Raw genomic sequence first — 19,792 nt, 5'->3', positions numbered from 1 at the left:
TACGGTGTTGCATCGCTGCCCCAAGAGCTTCTCCTCAGAAGAGCAGCCAGACACTCCAGGAAATATTCGCTCCGAGACTTCGTAGGCTTTTCTTTCTCAGTGGCAGGTGGGCTGAAGTGTATTTGCAGTTTTACACCTTTTCCCACAGTAATGGTTTTTCCTTTTACTTCCCTCACTGCCTTCCTTGGGTGATAAATTAAAGGGGATCTCTTCTTTGAAAGAGTATAATGGCCTAAGAGATGGCCTTGGTAGGTTCCACAATACTCACTAGCCAGTCCTCAGTGACAGCAACATATCCACTGGATCCAGGCTGAAGGCCTAATGGCAAGTATGACACACAAATGCTATTTCACCCTCTTTAGTATAATTAATAAGGCAAAGGAATAGATGCTGGGTCTATAGTTATCCAGAGTCTCTGCAAAACCTCATTAGCTCCTCAGACGGAAACAGCAGGAACTTGGTGCTGACTTTGGGCGGGACTTGGATGGCCACATTTCCTTTAGGGTTTAACAGTGATGCATGAAAAGTCCGTTTGAGGCCACCAGGAGGTGATTTCCACAACTTCAACAACTACTGTTAAGGGTCTGCAAGAATGTCCTTTCCAGAAATAAGTCAAACCAACACAAGGTTAATAAAGGCTTTAATTTCACACACACAAAAAAACTCTATGCATAATTTAAAAAGGAAATCAAAACAAGGAAAAACCGTAAAGGATAAAGAGGAACAGTTCTGCTAAAACACAGATAAAGTGCTGCTCCATACAAAACAAAACAAAGAATTAGAACCAGAAGTCATTCAACACAAAGAAAATCACCTCACAGATAATGTGGCCAAAGCTGCCAGCAAACCTGGTAGTGGCTCAGTCAGGCCAAGTGTAGGAGGCTTACTTGTTCTCCTTTCCTTAGCATAAACCAACGCTAGCAGGCCAGAGTGGTTGGAGGGAGGGAAACCTGGGACTGGAGGTGTGTACAACCACATGCGACCACACTCTGCATCCTCGTGCTTGAAAGACCAGTTCAGCTGCTTGCTTGTCTTCGTTTTGGCACGTGACCTAACAAACTTGGGTCCTGATCCAGACCCTCTGTCCACTCTATTCTTACACCAGTGTACATGTCTATTCTTCGGACCTCTGTACTTTAAGAAAAGTCCAATGTTACCAAAATCGATTGCTTATATTCATACTGGCACACTTTCTAATTAAAACCACAAAACCTCAGACACATAACACATATGAAAAAGAAAATTTACTCGTCATTTTTAAATATGATACAACCAAAGAGACTGCCTGAAGTCTAGCAATCAAAGCATGCCATGAAGGGATCAGTGACTGCAGTGAGACACGGCCAAAGGATTCTGTCGCAAAACTCTCAAGGCCTAACAAACTAGTTTCCCAACTAAAAAAAATTTTTTTCAGATGCTAATAAGACCTATCAGTAAAGACATTAGAATTTTGAAGTCATATATTAGATGTTAGAGGGCAGGAATCCGGTTTTTGTACATGTTTAAAGAGAGCATTACTCAGTGTGAAGCAAGATGGGAGGAGGAAAAGGACATCTGCTTTGGGGGACATCTGTTCTATGTGACCTGCAACTGGTGTTGGGTTGTTGATTTTTCTAAAAAATTCCACATAAATGCAAGATGCACATGTAATTGGGAACCTAGCTGTTTCCCCAATTCAACACAAGACACTACCTCAGGGGGTTGGTATTAAATCAAATAGGGGGCCAAAAAAAAGTTTGGATGACTAAGAGCATCCACTGTGTCACTTCACCAGACAGAGAAGAGTGAGCGAGAAGGGCAATGTTTTTAACATAATTTCTCTTCAGATCACAAGTGAGTTTATAAACTACCGTCTTTCTGTATGTTTCTACCCATCCCCCTATGCTCTCTACACTCATAATGTTCAACTGTTTGAGACATTACAAAGAATTTCTTTAATGTAGGTGTATTCAAATAGCCTTCATTAACAACTACACCTGTAGCTGTGGCTGTATAGTTAACGTCGTGCTAGCTGCAGTATGGAAGGGGAAGTCATGAATTCACTTGCTGAGGTTTTAATTCGTAAAGCTTCTCCTTCAGACTTTCACACTAGATTAGAGAGAAAGAGACGTGCAGTCTAATGTTGCCTCCCAGAGTTAGCTGACATGTAGGTGTTGCTGCATACCTCTTAAATAACAGACCGTGGCAACTAAACAAACAGCTTTTGGAATAAAAATATAAATAGCACAAGTCATGGATTTGCTTCTTTTCTATCTTGCTGAAACATAATGTAGGAGTGTGCACACACACATCAATATACCTCTGGAAAAAGAGTCCATCTTCTCACAGGCTGACATTACAGTCACGGCTACCAAAGTGACGACAGATAGTATCTGGCCACACGCAACCTTTTAATTCTCCATAATGACATTAGCCAATAAGAAGCAACAAGTTTGAAGTTCAATTTTCCCTTCAAAAAAAAGAAAATTCTAATTGAGATCAGCTGTACGCAGAATCAAGTGCTGTCGAGTTCCAGTTCAATGTCCTTTACAACTGTGCAGCCACGTGTGGTACACTCACCAGGAAAGGCAGTGACTCTGCGGACTGCCCAGGACTGCAGCACCTTGTACCCTCCCGGCCCAACGTACCAAAGGCACCGCCTCCTGACTGTGAGCAAACTGATCACACTGCACAAAAATATTATCTACTTATAATTTTTAAATATGTAGTCAGCTAAAAAAAATTTAACATGGTCCAGATAAAAAGCTCCATCTGTAGTCATTAATCCTCCACTAAACCAAAACATGAAAGTAATTGTAAAGCGGGTAATAAAGGAGTGACGAGAGAGAAACTGACCAGGCTACAACCATGAACAGCTATGGAGGAAAATTCAGTGAGGTAACTCATCTACCCCAGTAACTTGTATTCATCCAACTAAGCCCTGCCCAAGACATGAAGACCAAATCAAATTAGGTTTCTGAGCCAGGAGTACTTCTAAACCATACAACACACGCAAGCTATGAAAAACAAGTTAATGAGGGTACTTCACCGACCATCTAGGCTTATGGCATTATCTCTATTTTTTTATGCCCTAATGTACCCCTCTCTCACTTCAAATAATTCCCCTATCTTTTTAAAATAACACTTCTCAAAATCTCAAATACAGACACAGGGAAGTAATAAGTAGCTAAAGAATTTGATTACCGCTTCACTTGTATGAGAAAACCAGCTATTTTCAAGAAAAAAGAAAATGGCTCCCCAGCGGAAAAAGCTAGTTTTCAGAATAAATATTTCCCTCTGCTCTATACTACTCCTGCGTATCCTACCACTGGTATATTCACCAGAGCAGCATCTAAGTAAATGATGGGAGGCAAAGTTTTTATTAGTAGTTTAAGCAAAGTGCTAGGGCCATTTATAATTCAAAGATTCAAAATTTTAGAAGAGTTACTAAGTCAGAACACATCCAAGTTTCAAAAGCTGGGGCTGGAACTCTCTTAAGGCAATTTTCCAGGAAAGATGTTGCATTTTCTGTGATAATAAACTTTAAAATATTTTCTCTCCTTGAAAACCAGACACAGTTTTGCCCCTATTAAGAATGGGAGAGTAATCCTGTTCATAGTAAAAGAGGAAAAAAAAAGAAATATCAAAGGTTTCAGTCTGCTATAGTTAACTATGATTCTAATGATCCCTGGGCTCACAAAATTATTTTTTGGACAGAATTCTACTCTCAAAGTCTTTACATGGTTTCACAAGTTGCTTAATCAAGCTGCTTAAGTCAGCCGAGTGACTAATATAGCAGTTAAGGTTGCACTCCAAAAGATCATCAACTCAAAGCACCTAACCAGTAAGGTAAATGTATTATGCACCATTTCTGTGTTAGTTCTTGTGATTACCTAAACCAATCACATTTTAATTCCCAGCCTGTTTTAAGGGCAAAGCCAGACAGACAGCAAATGGTTAAATGTTCAAACTTCATTCCATAGCTCATGTACTTACTTCACACTCCTAGTAGGGCTTTTAGCTTTAGTGGCCCAGAGTTTTAGCTTTAACACAAGAATACCCCTCTTGACCTCTCTGTTTGAGACGAAGATGCTAGCATTCTTCCTCATCCCTAACTACCCCTGCTGGGGTGTCCCAATTATTTTCCTACCTCTTAAAGTTTTAAAGGATAATGCTTGTTCCATAAAAGAATGACACAGAAGAAAAATCAAAGATTCTATCTTCACCACCATAATAATATAGATGATATACAATGAACACATTCTGAAGAAATCTCTTTTAAAGAAAATACAAAGTGTACAATTAATACCAAATGTGGGATCTTAACACATTCCAAGCACCAACAATCCATTTCTTGGGACTGCATGTAAACAGCAAAAGCATTACAAATCCATGAATTAATTTTTTAAAAAAGCCCCCAAGTCAGGTGGCAGAAATGCCCCTCCTTTGCAAGGAGCACAAACTGTCCTTAGTGTAACATGGAGAGCTGGTTTTCCAGTGAACTTCACTAATAAGAACACGCATGAAAGATTACAGACTTGAGTGAAACTACTCAAGGAACTTAAAAGCTAAATGCTAACTGATATGTATACCTTCACACATCTCTTAGGTGAATGGACTCTTTGACAACTTCATTTCTTTCCCAACCGCTGTGCTACTAATTTTGAGCAGGAATACTCTGGTGGCTCATCGTAACTCTTTTAAGGCTCCATTCATTCCTCATATATGTGTGTATGTACATATATATACATATATATATATTTACAACATATATTTCGAAGACAAAAGGAAGTGCTACTCTTGTAGGAGAAATAGAGGATAGTCAGCTATAGAGGTGAGACCAAAGTTTCCATAAAACAATTAGCATGGAGCATTCCGCAAAACTGCAATTTTTGTCTTTTGGTTTGGCCCTGAGCTGTTGGTTGCTCCCGCATCAAGCAGAGTTCTGAATTCCCCTCCGGCGGAGGGCAGGTGCGGGGTGACGGTAAGGGAGCACGTGCAGTGCGCACTGCCGGCCCAGGAGCCTGCTCCTCACGAGGCCTGACGAGCGGTCTTCCCCGCTTCCATGCCAAGTGCCTGAGAGTTCTTTTCGGTTTCCAGCAGCTCATCAAAGATCTCCCTTAAAATAAAACAAACCCCAAAATGAGCATTTAGTGAGCAAAGCCAATAAATAGAAAGTACACAATGATAAAGTATGCATAACCCCATTTGGTGCCTAATTATTATTAAATAAGCAGTTCATTTATTTGGTCACCATTTTAACCCAAAGTGTTGATTTCTAAGAACAACAGGAGGGAGGAAGGCTGGCAAGAGTCAGCTTTCCTAAAAATGTTATGCAGTTTCCATCAACATAACGCGGATTTCCTAGCTGATACAACTAGAAGAAAGCTTCTATCAAATAAAGGAGTCTCAAGTTCCACACCTACATGCTACGGCGTGATGAGTAATTAGTACGGAGTTAAGAAAGAAAATATTCTGGACTTATAAGGAAATAAGACATAAGCCTGAAGCAAAGGTAACAAAACCAAAATTATCAACCAATTACGTGATGGGAACATTTGATTCTTAAAGAAAGAGAAAAGAGTTGGGTAATTTTTAGCCTGTGGCCTCAGATCTGGAAAGTTTCTTACTTGTGCATGTAAAAGAAGATGTAACCACTCCGATCCCGATCGCTCTGCATCGAAGCCTCTTGGATTTTAGATACCTCTAGGTCATTGTAAGTAAACCACGCCTGCTTCTTAATGTCGTACACATCACTAATGTAATGACCTGAAACAAATAAAATCTTAACACTGAGGTTTTAAAAAATTTCTGAATTTTTTTTAGATACAGAAAGTTTCAGAAAGAGACAGAAACAGCCACGCTATCTATTTTACCCCCCTTCCCCCAAATTTCCAAAAACCATTAAAAACAAGTATAAACATTTAAGGGAGGAATATAGCACACCAGGACAACTTTTTGACAAAAGATTTCAGTTTTTCTTGATGCATTCAACTTATACCACCCAAAGTCAGGAAGAGAGCTGCCTAATAAACAGTAAATGCTGGCTACTTCATTTATAAAATGCTGAAATCATTTTGTCCATTTACCTGAAGAAGAAGTGCTACCAATATGGCTGACAACGCTGATGAGCCGATAGGAATGAGGAAGATTTCCTGTCTGGAAAACAGAAGTGGGCATAACTTTTAACTGCTTGTTTGAATAAAAGCGAGGCATCAAATTTAAATTTATTATCACAGCTGACATGACTACATTTTAGTGCAGGTGTAGTCAGATTCAATAAATTCTACTCCCAACTAAGAACGTATCCTAAAAAAATAATCTGAAAGAAGAAGAGAGCAAAATTACTTACTGTAGCATTATCTTTAATAACAGAAAGTTGGAACAATAGGCTCAATAATAGTTAAATAGTTAGTGGTGTAACAACTCAAACAATATTATTCAGTTATTTAAAAAGATCCTATGGGCCACTAACATATTAACTTGTTTTTCAAACCCACATAAATGCACAAAATAACCACAGATCTACACAAATAAGTATGTTAATGGTTAAGTACTAAAAAACAGGAAGAAAAAAATGAAGAGTTGGTATGTTGCTGTAGGGATTATGAGTAAACATTTACATTTGAAATATTTTTTAAATGCTATTAAAATATTGTTAGAAAAATAAAACAAAACTGAAAAGAGATACTCCTACACTGAGGCAGCACTATGGACACAAATTCAGCTATATATAAACCAAAAACCATCAAAATATTCATAAACTTTGATAGAGTAGTTTACTTGTGGAGATTAAAAAAAAAAAGTCCTAAACACAGAAAATATTACAACCTTACGTAGTTCCTCAATGTATGATTTTATTACAGTGAAAAAAACAAACAACTTAAAACACTCAATGTTAATTAAAAATAAAATAAATAGTATATTCATTTGAGGGAACATAGCACAGCCATTAAAAACAAACCATGTAGCCCTGACTGGTGTGGCTCAGTGGGCTGGATGTTGTCCCACGAACTGAAAGGTCACCACTTCCATTTCCAGGCAGGGAACATGCCTGGATTGTGGGCCAGGTCCCCGGTTGGTTGGAAGTGGGCAAGAGGCAACCAATAGATGTTTCTCTCTCACATCGATGTTTCTCTTCCTCTTTTTCACCCTCCCTTCCTCTCTCTAAAAATAAGTAAATAAAATCTTTAAAAATAAAATGAAATAAAATGCTTATAAAGACGTAGTCTTTAACAAGCAGAATAAAAACTGTACTTAAACGATGGCTTTTAAAAAGCATACTCAGGAGTATAAAATGACAAAAGAATATGGCAAAATGAAAACAGAGCAATTGTTTACAGAAAAAGAAAGATAAAAGATTCCAATGCATTCTAGTTAACACCTCTGATTCAACAGATTTTATAGTTTTGGTAGAATTAAAGATGACTTAATATACATATGACCTGGAGAGCCACGTTACTCCATTACTATTACCTAACTGCACGTAAGGTGGTCAGGGTGTATTTCTGGTTCTGTTTCATTTTGTTTTGAATCTTGTAAGAACTGAAGAGCAAAGGACAAGAGAAAGCGAAGGCCACTTGATGGCTGCCACAGGGGCAGAAACGACTGCAATGGAAACCGACAGTGGGGTCTGTGGAGATGAGGAGCAGAAGCGATACTGACTGTCCGACCAGGGCCCCTCAGGGAATACAAGGCCACTCACTTCAGCATTTCTCTTCAGTTCCTCCGCTTCGGCTTCTGTGTACTCCATATCTAAAACGTCCTCATTTCCAGAGTCCTCATCAGAACCCAGCGAATCCAGAAAAGAGTTGTTAAATTCTGAAGAACACAAAAACAGAGTCTTGCAGAAATTTCTTGGAATAGATACAAAGAGATGATTAGGAAGTTAAAAAACAGCCTGAGTACACTTATTATTAGGGTTCCAAATCACCTAGCCCACTCTGGGGACCAACAATTCAGGCACCAGGCATCTGTAAAAGAAATGCTTCTTTTCCCTTTTAAATATATTTATATGAAAGGGGACATAACTACATAAAGAACAAAATGGAAGAGAATGTAATTTTATTTAAAAAAATATTTTACTTATTTATTTTTAGAGAGAGAAGAAAGCGGCGGGGTGGGGTGGGGGGAGAAGCATCGATTGGCAGCCCCTGCCCACCCCCAACTGGGGACTTGGCTTACAACCCAGGCATGTGCCCTGACTTGGAATTGAACTGGTGACCTTTTGCTTTTGCAGCCCAGCATTCAATCCACTGAGCCAACTGGGCAGGGACTATAAACTTTAAATAAACAAACAAATGACCTATATTTAATATCCTCAGAGAATTGAGATGGTATTGTTTCCATGAACCAAACCAAACCAAAACAAACAAAACATTAGAAAAAAAGAAATAGTCATACATGCACAAAAATCAGTTTTTTTAAATATAAAAATAAAACACTCAAAAGAATGTTCGGAGTTACAGATAAATTTCCTAGAGACCAGAGTAAAATGACAAAATGATGGAAAACTGAAGAAAAGAGATGAGAAAATTAAAAGGACCATACTAGAGCCTTGGATGGTGTAGCTCAGTGGATTGAGTGTGGGTTGTGAACCAAGGGGTTGCCAGTTCAATTCCCAGTCAGGGCACATGCCTGGGTTGCAGGCAAGGCCCACAGTGGGGGCTATGTTAGAGGCAATCACACATTGATGTTCTCTCCCTCTCTCTCCCTCCCTTCCCCTCTCTCTAAAATAAATATGTAAAACCTTAAAAAAAAAGAAAGAAAAAAGGACCATACTAGAAAGTCTGGATAATAGGAGTTTCAAAAGAGAAGAGAGAATTTGGAGAAGAGGCAATCAGTGAAAATTTCTTAGAACTCAAGGACACAAGTTTCTCAATTAAAATGATTAAGTGCCCAGCAAAAGGGCTAAAACAGATCCACACCAAGGCACATCACTGTGAAACTTGATCACAAAAACAAACAAACCAAAGAGAAGATCCTATCAGATTTTTTATAAAAAAGGCCACATCAGTATAAAGAATAGCTTTAGGCTTTTTTCATTTTATTTTTTAATGTTTTATTTATTTATTTTTAGAGAGAGGGGAAGGGAAGGAGAAAGAAGGCATGGTTGCCTCTTACACGCCCCCTACTGGGAATCTGGCCCACAATCAAGGCATGTGCCCTGACTGGGAATTGAATCAGCAACCCCTTGGTTTGCAGGCCAGTGTTCAATCCACTGAGCCACACCGACCAGGGCTCTTTTTTCATTTTAGAGCAAGAGAAGAAGGAAAAAAGAGAGAAAGAGAGAAAGAAAGAGAGAGAGAAGAAACAATGATCTGTTATTCCACTCATTTATGCATTTATTGGTTGTTTTTTATATTGTGCCCTGACTGGAAATTGAACCAGAAACCTTGGCGTATCAGGATGACACTCTAACCAACTGACCTACCTGGCCAGGGCTATAGCATTTTCATACAGCAACCCAGTCTTGTCTGTAGGCAGATAAGACTTCTTCCCTTGCCCAGCAGCATGACTGCAAACCTGGACTTCTATATTTAGCCAGACAATTAATCAAATACTAGAGTAGAATGAAACATGCAAGGTTTCAAAAAAATCTAAGCCACACCCCCTCTTTTAAAAATCTTTATTTATTTATTTTTAAAGAGAAGGGAAGAGAGGGAGAAAGGGAGAGAAACATCAATGTATGGTTGCCTCTCATGCATCCCCTTCTGGGGACCTGGCCTGCAACCCAGGCATATGCCCTGACTGGGAATCCAATGGGGGTCTCTTTGGTTTGCAGGCCCATGCTCAATCCACTGAGCTACACTAGCCAGGGCTTTATCCCCTCCTTTTCAAGAGAATACTGGAGGAGCTCTATCAAAGCACAACTAGACCAAGAATGACGAAGAGTGAGATATAGAAAACGGGAAATTCAAACAGAGGAAAGAATCAGACGGAATTCCCAGGATACTGATTAGGACAGCTGTAACAGATCTCAGGATAGCTGTGCATAGATGTACAGGGCAGCCAGTCTAAATTGGAGCAATATGACTCCATACAGCCATCATCACCACCATAGTGCCATCTTTCAAATCTGAGGACAGAATGCCTTGGTGAGCTTAGCTTGAATTCTCATTTGTAACTGTTTCTACCATGTTCCAGCCAAATTCTTGCTTTTTCCTCCATGTCATGGTGTGTAGACAAGCCCAGAACACTCATTTTGTACCCTCAAAATGTTCTGCTGTGATCTATTTCTGAGAGTTGGAGAAAGACCACAATGATTTTAGAAAACACAAAAAACAGAGTTAGCTCAACTTCCGGTGACTACGTGTTCCTGTGGACTTGCAGCACTTGGTTCATATATTAATTCTGCCAAATGCCATGACTATGGTGAACGTTATGTTTCTGAACACTCACTCATAACTGCTCACTGACTTCCCCAGAGTGAGCTCTTAAATTCTTGGGCAAACTGAAGCCACCTTATCTTCTCCTAGGAGGCTCAACAGTGGGAGTATTGCTCTTTCACACAGGTGAATTACAGATAGATTGTCTTAGCTATTTAATTTTTTCAAATAAAAAATATATTGTTTAGGGCTATAAATACAGTAAGTACTATTTTAAAAATAACAAAGCTACTGCCCCAGTTTGTGTGGTATCATCCTGCAAACCAAAAGGTTGCCAGTTCAATTCCAGGTCAGGGCACATGCCTGGGTTGGAGGTTCAGTCCCCAGAAGAAGAGTGTGAGGAAGGCAACCAATCAAAGTTTCTCTCCCTCCCTTCTTCTCTAAAATCAAAACAAATTTTTTTTTAAAAAGGGGAAAAGAAAAAGCAAGCTACTAATTAATACAAATGTTAGAACAGTGGTTTCCTCTGGGAGGGAGGAGGAAGGAAGGGGTATCCAGATAGTTTCTAAGGTTTTATTTCTTTACCTGGGAGGTGTTCAAATTTATTGTTACTTAAACTAACAAACCCATTTTTCATGCTCTTCTCTGTGTGATACATTTCACCATTAAAAAAGGTAATTAAAATAATCTCCATACCTTGAAGACTTAACTCTGTAGCCCTTTTGATGTCATCATCTTCTTTCTGTTCCCAAGCTTCCTAAAGAGACAAGAACAAAACTAAGGTATTTAAAGAAGTCTTGATTAAAACCTATTTGATGAAGATAAAATCAGTTGCTTTAGAAGTATTTGCTAATAATGTTTTCCATAATTTTATAGATGTTTGGAATATGACCTATTGAAGGACGTGGAGAAGTTCTGTATTTCCTCCTAAAACACACCCCCAGGGATTAAAAAGGCTTAAATGCTATCTTTGCTAGTAAGTGACATTAGGCATGCCAACCAAAAGTCATTCAATGTGGCATTCTGATATAATCCCTTTCCTTTGTACATGTACGAAATGTCTGACATATGGCAGATACTTAGCAAATTGCTCTGCTCTCTCCCTGATTTATAGCATGCACCAACTTCCACGGTGTAAGTACTCTCACCATGGCCTACCTTAGGCCACCAACGTGACACTGAATGCAGGGTTGGAAAGACGTATATAAAGCTGGTTCTCCTGAGCTGACAGTGAACTGGCTCTAGCACACCAATGACACAGAGTTTATGACAGCAGGATAAACATTATTTCCACAAGATATTATTCATAGATTTGTATTTTTGTTCTTGCTAAAGATACCAAGACACACAATAGATTGTTGGTAAATATTAAATGAATGCTATGGCTACTACTTTTCTAAATACATCTGAAGTTCTCTTAGAAAAACTGGTACCTCTAAAAATGTCTCAACTAGATGACTAATTATAAAAAGAAGCAGGGAAATGTTGACTATAAAAAAATTATCCTCCCCATTTTCGTAGAAAAGATAATTTACAAACAATGCATGAATAAAAAAATATAATTTAATCAGGATAATTTTATATTTAATTCTAGACTTGTTTTTAAAGAACTCAGAACAAGCTATTCTACATTACAGTGCTGGGAGCAATAAATACTGTGTTTAAAACCAACAGAGATATTCTCTAAGGGGAAATAAGATTACTTAAACTTTTCCAAGTATATAAAGTCTGTGCTGAAAACAGAAAGAGACTCTCTTTCAGTTATTAATAGAATGATACGGGTATACCAAACTAAAGAAAATTCATCTTATAATCATACTCTCACAACTGAGAAAAATACAGGGCAGGACAAAAAAGTAGGTTTGCACTTGTGAGTACATGAAACATAGTTTCTTCCTGCATTAGTATTTATTAATTATTGTATTATTTTCCTTACGAATCTCTTTTGCCCCACCCTATAAGTTTGTTTTAATCTGGGTCAGCTGACAAAAAATACTGTAAGATACTACTATTAATAAATCAGACTTACATTAAAAATAAGTTTTCTAAAACAAATGATCACTATGTATTACTTGTAAAATAGTTGGACATACAGCCCTGGCTGGTGTGGCTCAGTGGATTGAGTGCTGGCCTGCAAACGGAAAGGTCGCTGGTTCGATTACCAGTCAGGGCACATGCCTGGGCTGTGGGCCAGGTCCCCAGGTGGCAGGCGGCATGCAAGAGGCAAATGACTGATGTATCTCTCACACACTTATGTTTCTCTTCCTCTCTTTCTGTTCCCCTACCCCCCTGCTCTAAAAATAAATAAATAAAATCTTAAAAAAAAATAGTTTGACATATATACATTTGATCATAAGGGTAGGTAGGAAGGTATTTTTTTAATAAACAAAGAGATACAGAACAGTTGGTTCTGAAATGGTTTTTAAGTAGTTCTCAACTTTGCTTCACATTAGAATCAAATGAAGTTTTAAAAACTCCTTATTAAAGGACCCATGGACACAGACAACTCTGTGGTGACTGCTGGGGGAAGAGGTATAAGTAGACTAAAAGGTAATGGAAATAAAATACAATAAAAATTAAATTAAAAAATGCCCTCCCCCAAAAGAAAACTAAGAAATTTACATGCCCACACCAGAGCCCAGATCAATTACATCGGAATCAAGCACCAGTATTTTTTAAAGCTTCCCAGGCAATATTAATGTATATTGGGACCCACTGTTCTAGAGAAATTGGATTTCTCAATCTGATTGTCTGTAAACACTAAAACTGTGCATTCATTCTAGGGAGTCTTAGTCAATTTTTATTACTAAAATGACTTGGATTGTACAGGATTAGACAACTACAAAGACATCGCCTTTTAATCTGATACCTTAAAGACTACAACGGTGCAAATAAGCCAGCTTTGGCAAATGTAAGTATAAAGAACTAAAAATTAAAGAACAGACTACTACATAAAGAGGAGAGCAGATAAGTGTTAGTATGTGACTAAAATCTAAGTATCAGGTAATATTTCTAAGAATTTTATCTTCAAATAATTCATAGGGAAGAACTCATGAGAAAATGACCAAAACAAATACATTACTTTAAAATGTAAAAGATAAAATCATGCTGTTATACTGGCTGTTTTGACAGCTTGCAAACAGGTTGGCTCGGGATGGGCTCTAATAACCCCTTCTTGCTTTAGCATGCAGTGAATTATTGTAATGGGAGGTAACCAACAATATATTTTGTTGCATTTGGATTTTCAAAAACAGAAAAACTATCACCGTATCTGTTTCAAATCCAATGCAAAGCTCCAAAGTTGTTTTTATTTTGTTTGTATTGGTAGATCAATGATATTGTATTCAAATCGCCCAGAACAATGCCTCACACCTAAGTGCTTAACACATGTTCATTATTGTTATTACTATTCTATTTCATGGGAAAGACAGGTATGGAGAAAGTAGCAGTATCATTCTCTTACTTGCTCCTGGAGGCTCTGAGCCAAGGCCTGCTGAAGCTCTTGCTCTTCTCTTTCACGGTCCATGTCAAATTGCTGAAGCCAATCAACCTCTCCTTGAGATCCTTCCGGGGTTTTGTTTTCTTTATTCTCATCACAGTCTTTAGTTATCTCAGTAAAACCGGCTGGATCTGAGGAAGCAGAATGTAACAACTGGGAAATCCTCTCTAATAAACTGAAATCTCTGTACTACAGTGGCATCTACTGTTCAGAGAGTAATTTACCATAACGGGACACACAATTTCATCTTACTACAGTCTAGCCCAGGGTTTCTCAATCTCAGAACTACTGACATTTTGGGTAGGACAATTTTTTGTTGTTAGGGGAGGGCTGTCCTATTCACTGTAGAATGTTTAGCAACACCCCTGGCCTCTACCTACTAGATACCAGTACCAACGCAACTCCACCCACCGCCGCCTCCAGTTGTGACAACCAAAAATAACAGACATTGTGAAATGCCCCCTAGGGAACAAAACTGCCCTTCTTTGACATCCACTGATCTACAGCAATGGTTCTGAAGCTTAATCAATCACCAGAAGCACTATGGTTAGGATGGAGAATTAAACAGCCATATCCATAGGTCATAATGTCACATGACCGAGTACTAGCAAAAAGAATTAGAGTAAATTAAGAATTAGGCTAGAATCATTAGGCTAATAATGAGATTTACTCCATTTATTACAATATATATCACGTGTTTCTTCATTAATAATCAAATAAGCCTTGTACATATTCTGAATCGAGTTCCATAACACATGTAGTAAACATCTCATGTACCACACAAGTATATCACGACAGGCACGTTTACAACACTCATTCAGCGAAGTAAAAGAAAAATTAATCATCAATTTCTTTTTGTTCTTCTTCAATCTCTAGCCTATGGATAGCCAGGATAAACAGTATGGTCATGATTTTGTTCTGGTTATTTGAACTGTGGAGCAACAACACTTCACTGTAATTGTAATACTGGTAAGTATTAAAGGTAAGTAGGGAGATGAGGACTCTACCTACCTACCTACCTCCAACATTTTACCAAAGCAAAAATTCTAACCATAACAAGTTAAAGAAATTCTCATAAAAAGTCAACTGATTAATAAGAATTACTTTTACAGGTTCATTTTATGATTGTTTTAAAATAAGTATATGCTCGCCCTGGCTGGTGTAGCTCAGTGAATTGAGCACAGGCCTGCGAACCAGAGGATCGCGGTTCGATTCCCAGTCAGGGCACATGCCTGGGTTGCAGGCTGGTTCCCTGCAGGCCAGTTCCCAGCAGGGGACGCATGAAAGGCAACCATACATTGTTGTTTCTCTCCATTTCTCTTTCCCTTCTAAAGATAAATAAATACAATCTTAAAAAAATAAAATAAAATAAATATATGCTCTTTACCTGCCCCCAAACTGCATTTTAACCATTTAAGTGATACTTTTCTATAGTACGAACAACTCTGAAGCTTACAGTAACTTGGTTTCAGATTCTATCATTCAGAAACTAGTCATCATTTTTTAAATTGTATTGAACTGCTAATTAAATATTTACCACTAACACCAACTCAATATTCATCATGAGAGGAAAAGAAACTCAGGATATACTAAAGTCAAAAAGCAGTATGATCCCAATTTTTAAAAATTATACTAGGAATATTAACGATTTCCTCCTTTTCTCCATGCTTGGAGAAACAATCATTTCCACAGCCTGGAAGAGGCAGCTCTGAAGTCTATACGAGTCTGCCTAATCACTTCGGCCTTAGCTTAATGAACCAGGAACAAATATTTCAGCCAACCAGTCAGATTACTTGTAAAAATTTGGATCTGAGACATTCAAAGTTAGACGATGTTAAGCATTTCAAGTGGAAGAAAGATTTAGAAGTTGAAGCTACTATTTTAGGGCATGAGTATTCCTACTTTATTATCAAAACATATAATATATACTCTGTATTTATCTTTAAGACAAGATTATCAAATGGGTACAAAAACTACTTAAGATCTATGGGAACAAATATGACCATGATTTGACACACTTTTAAGAAATTTGCACAGTGGATCAAAGGACAACTGTGTGTCGAAACTCAATATTCTTATACTAAATATATTACCCACTCCTGCCCCCACTCCAGTTAAAATCTGCTCCTTTACTACATTCTGTATTTCAGTGAAAGGGATCACTGTCCACCCAGGTTTTTTTTAATGACAGAAACCTGGGAGTCATTTTTCACTTCTCATTTATCCTTCATATCAGGTAAACATTTTTTCCTATCTATTGAATTCATCAACTTTTTTTCTTTTCAATGCCAAAAGGGCACCATTAACTTTTGGTCTGGACTATTGCAATAACTTTCTAACAGGTCTCACAGGATTACTTTGATTCTTCTCTAATCTATAAACTACACACTGATCTTTTAAAAATTCTTTATCAAACACTTGTTTGCTTAAAATTATTCAATAATTTCCTAATGCTTTTGGAAAAAAGTCCAAACTCCTAAACATGGCTTTAGGTTATGTAAAAACTTGTCTAGTCTCATCTCTTGTTTCCCCCCCTCAATACTATGATCCAGTCATGCAGCTCATTTTGAACTTGGTTTTTGGTTCACTAACTTGCTATGACCTTTCTCTTATCTAGGCCTTTGCACGCACTGTTCCCTCTGGCTAGTGCCTGGGGACAATGAAACCTTACTTGGCCAGCGTTCCTGCCCCATCTCAGTTGATTCTTGAGACAGTAAATCTCTTGGGCCCCAAATATCTGTTGGTAATCTACTATGTATTAGGCACTGTTATAGAAACTAGGAATGGATATAGTGATAATTAAGGCAAGATGGCTCTTGTGCTCAAAAAGCTTAAGTGCAAAGGCTGAGATGAGAAATAATTTAGCATATTTGAGGGACAGAGAAAAATGTCATTATGGCTGAAAAGAGTAGAGCGAAAGAGGAGTAGAGATGGCCTATGTAAGAAACGTGGATTAAGTGCGATGGGAGAAGTCGCAAGTTTTAAGCAGAAAAGTGACAGTGTGGTTTATGTAAACATTACTTTAGCTGCTTTGTTCATGAAAGAAGGTCTGTAGGGCACAAGAGTGGAGGAAAAGACATTAGGAATCAGTTGTGGTGGCCAAGGTAAGATATGGAAGACGAGTTGTAGCTATGAAGATGTTGATCAATGGTTGGATTCAGAACATATTTTGTAGGTAGAGCTGATTAAATTATGGATGGCCTGAATGCAAAGTATGAAGTAAAACAAATCAAGGAAGATACTTTTTGGCCTGAGCAACTGGATTTATCATAGTACCAATTTGCTGATATGGGGAAAGCATATTTGGAGAACAGGGATAAAAATGAAATAGCCAAATGGACATTTCAAGTAGGCATTTCAACATACATATTTAAAGCTTAGAGGAGAGATCTAGGCTAGAAATATAAATTTGATATTTCATCAGTATATGAGGTTATGGTACTACATATCACTTAAGGAGAGAGCTTAGGTAGAAAAGAAGATACAGCTAAGTACAGTATCCTGGAACACTCCAACAATTAGAGTTCTGATGAGGAAAGGAAAACAAACAAACAGAAAACCAAACCCGAAATAGTTAGTTTAGTAGAAAGAAAAAAAAAACTTCAATAAGCAGGGAATGATGGAAGCTCAGAGAAAAAAGTTTATAAAGTAGATAAGAAGGGAGTGGTAGATTGTGAAATACTTCTCATGTAAACTTGATTAAAACGCTATTTCAGTGAATTGGTGGGGATGAAAGCCCACTTGGACAGAGCTGAGGAGAATGAGAGGTGATAAGAAAGTACAAAGTATGAATTAAACAACTCTTTCAAAGACTTTGCTGTGGAGGGAGCAAAGAGAGGGGGCAGTAGCTGAAGAGGCACTGAAAAGTCCTAAGGGAGTTTTAATGATGGGTGAAACTAAGGTACAGCAGAAATAATGAGAAGAGAGGGAAGAACTGAAGCATTGCATGGCCTCTGCCTATAGGCTGCAGGCACTGAAGCAGGTTACACAGTGGAGAAATAAAAAAGAACAGAGGATCTTATAAACTGGGTGGGGTAAAAGTAGGTTTAACAGTTTTGAGTTCACAAAACACAGTTTAGTCTTATACTATTATTTATTAATTATTGTATTATTTTCTATACAAACAAATGTAAACCTATTTTGCCCCACCCTATACAGGCTATAAAGTACTTAAGTTTGCTCTCCCCAAAGCTGCTACAGTAGTAAAACCAACTGTGATCATTAATGGTTTTGAAAACCTCAGTGTTCTCCCCCACTGGCATGGATAATCTAGAACTAATTGTACATAACTCCCTTTGTTAATTTTAAGGATATGTAGGACTAAGCAAAAAAATAAGAGCTGAAAACAAAAAATAAATGGACAGGGGACAAAAAGTGCTAATATTAACCAGTGATATCTAAGGATAGTAATTATAAGTTTATTATGAGAACGGGATTTCATAAGAATACTTGCATCAAGAGGGATAAAAAAAGAAACACCTACAAATAAAAATCATCAGCGTTTTTTCCAGAAAAATTGAGGATATACTAATTCTTTTCACTTGCACATAAAATAATTCAAAATTGATGAGGTCCTAACCCCAAGAATACAGACAATAATTCTGTGGTACAGTACCATTCTTTTCATCTCCAAATCCTAGGCCTGATTATTGAAAACACATTAGCTGGCTAAGTAGATATAGATATTAATGATATCAGAAGAAAAAATTAGAGTTGGACATAGAAAGAGGCAGTAAAAATTTAAAATACCTACAGTGCAAGGTACGGAGGCTCAGTTTGGTTGTTCCCATGGATAACTTGGAAGTTACAAAATATAAACACTAATGACCACAAAAAATAATTTTTTTATCTGCATAACACTTTACATTAGATGTATAAACTATCTAACATTCTATTTTAAACCTCCTGAAATATGTCTGGTAGAGCCCCATACAGGTAAGAAAACAGCTAGTAAGCGGTATGGCCAAGAGAAGAGATCCCTTAGTTCAGTGGTCTTTCTACGATTATGAAGGAATGGACCCAAAGGAGAACAAAGAACTTAAATAATTTATATAGCTGAGCCTCCACATCTATGGGTTCTGCATCCAAAGATTCAACCAATCTCTGATAAAAAATATTTGGAAAAAATGCTACCTTGTTGCTGGTATGTACTAGTAGTTGTGCATCTTCAAGTTTTGGGATCTTCGGGGGTCCTGGAACCAGTCCCCCACTGACACTGAGGGATGACTATACACTAAAACTTAGTACAAGTTCGGATATAGAAAAATGAAAAAAGAATTATACACATTTCTGAGAAACCAGAGATGAGAGAAAAGTGACCAAAAACTAACACAAACATTTATTAAATGCACATAAAAATACTAACTTTTCTTTTGATGTACACCTAAAAGAATATGGCATATTTTACCATTAGCCTCTGGGTACTACTCACATTGTGTACTTCTTGTTTTTTTAAACTGTTAAAAAATCATGAAAAAATTATTAAGTCTGTTATATACACTATACAGATCCATCTTACCTCCCATTATTTAGAGGCCATTTGTCACATTAAAGCTTTGGAACACAGATGTGTCTTGTTTAACAGATATCTTCATTAATCCTACCTGGCTCTGTGATTGTTTTGGGTTTCTCAGTTTCCATAGGGTCTGGATTTTCAGGCATTTCTTGAATATCATCCTCTGCAAATCCAGTGTCTGGGCTGCTGGTTGGTTTATCATCATCTACGTGACTCAGAGACGGTGAAGCTTCTCTCTTACTTATCTCTAAAACAGCTGCTAGAAGCTCTTCTTCGCTCATCGCATCAAATCCTGAGTTTTCCACTTCAGATTTATCAGGCTCTATTCTGCATGATTTTGAATCCTGAAGAAAAGAGTTACTTTTAAAGGAAACCTGAATGCCTACAAATACAACAATCTTAGAGTTTAAAGTGAGAAGTTTATTTTAGTCCTAAAAAGTTTCCTTTCTTTGATACTTTGGATTACTTAAT

The 19,792-nt window shown here is 37.7% G+C and overlaps 1 protein-coding gene across 1 annotated transcript in view; it reads right to left on the bottom strand.

The window, feature by feature from the left end:
* Positions 1-623: 623 nt before the first annotated feature.
* Positions 624-19,792, bottom strand: part of USP37 (ubiquitin specific peptidase 37) — a 78,154-nt gene continuing 58,985 nt past the window's right edge. Inside the window, exons 20-26 of the mRNA XM_053669666.1 lie at positions 19,410-19,665; positions 13,771-13,937; positions 11,004-11,064; positions 7,685-7,800; positions 6,069-6,138; positions 5,610-5,748; positions 624-5,098 (exon numbers count right to left, since the gene is read on the bottom strand). Coding sequence (XP_053525641.1) covers positions 5,011-5,098; positions 5,610-5,748; positions 6,069-6,138; positions 7,685-7,800; positions 11,004-11,064; positions 13,771-13,937; positions 19,410-19,665 — 897 coding nt within the window. The 3' untranslated portion in view covers positions 624-5,010. The remainder of the gene's footprint in view (positions 5,099-5,609; positions 5,749-6,068; positions 6,139-7,684; positions 7,801-11,003; positions 11,065-13,770; positions 13,938-19,409; positions 19,666-19,792) is intronic.

The sequence above is a fragment of the Artibeus jamaicensis genome, unplaced genomic scaffold (genome assembly GCF_021234435.1).
Source record: "Artibeus jamaicensis isolate MK-2021 breed Jamaican fruit bat unplaced genomic scaffold, CSHL_Jam_final contig_1015, whole genome shotgun sequence".
NCBI classification, from domain to species: domain Eukaryota; kingdom Metazoa; phylum Chordata; class Mammalia; order Chiroptera; family Phyllostomidae; genus Artibeus; species Artibeus jamaicensis.
Note: the sequence above shows the minus strand (reverse complement) of the source record. Positions and strands in the feature narration are given on the sequence as shown.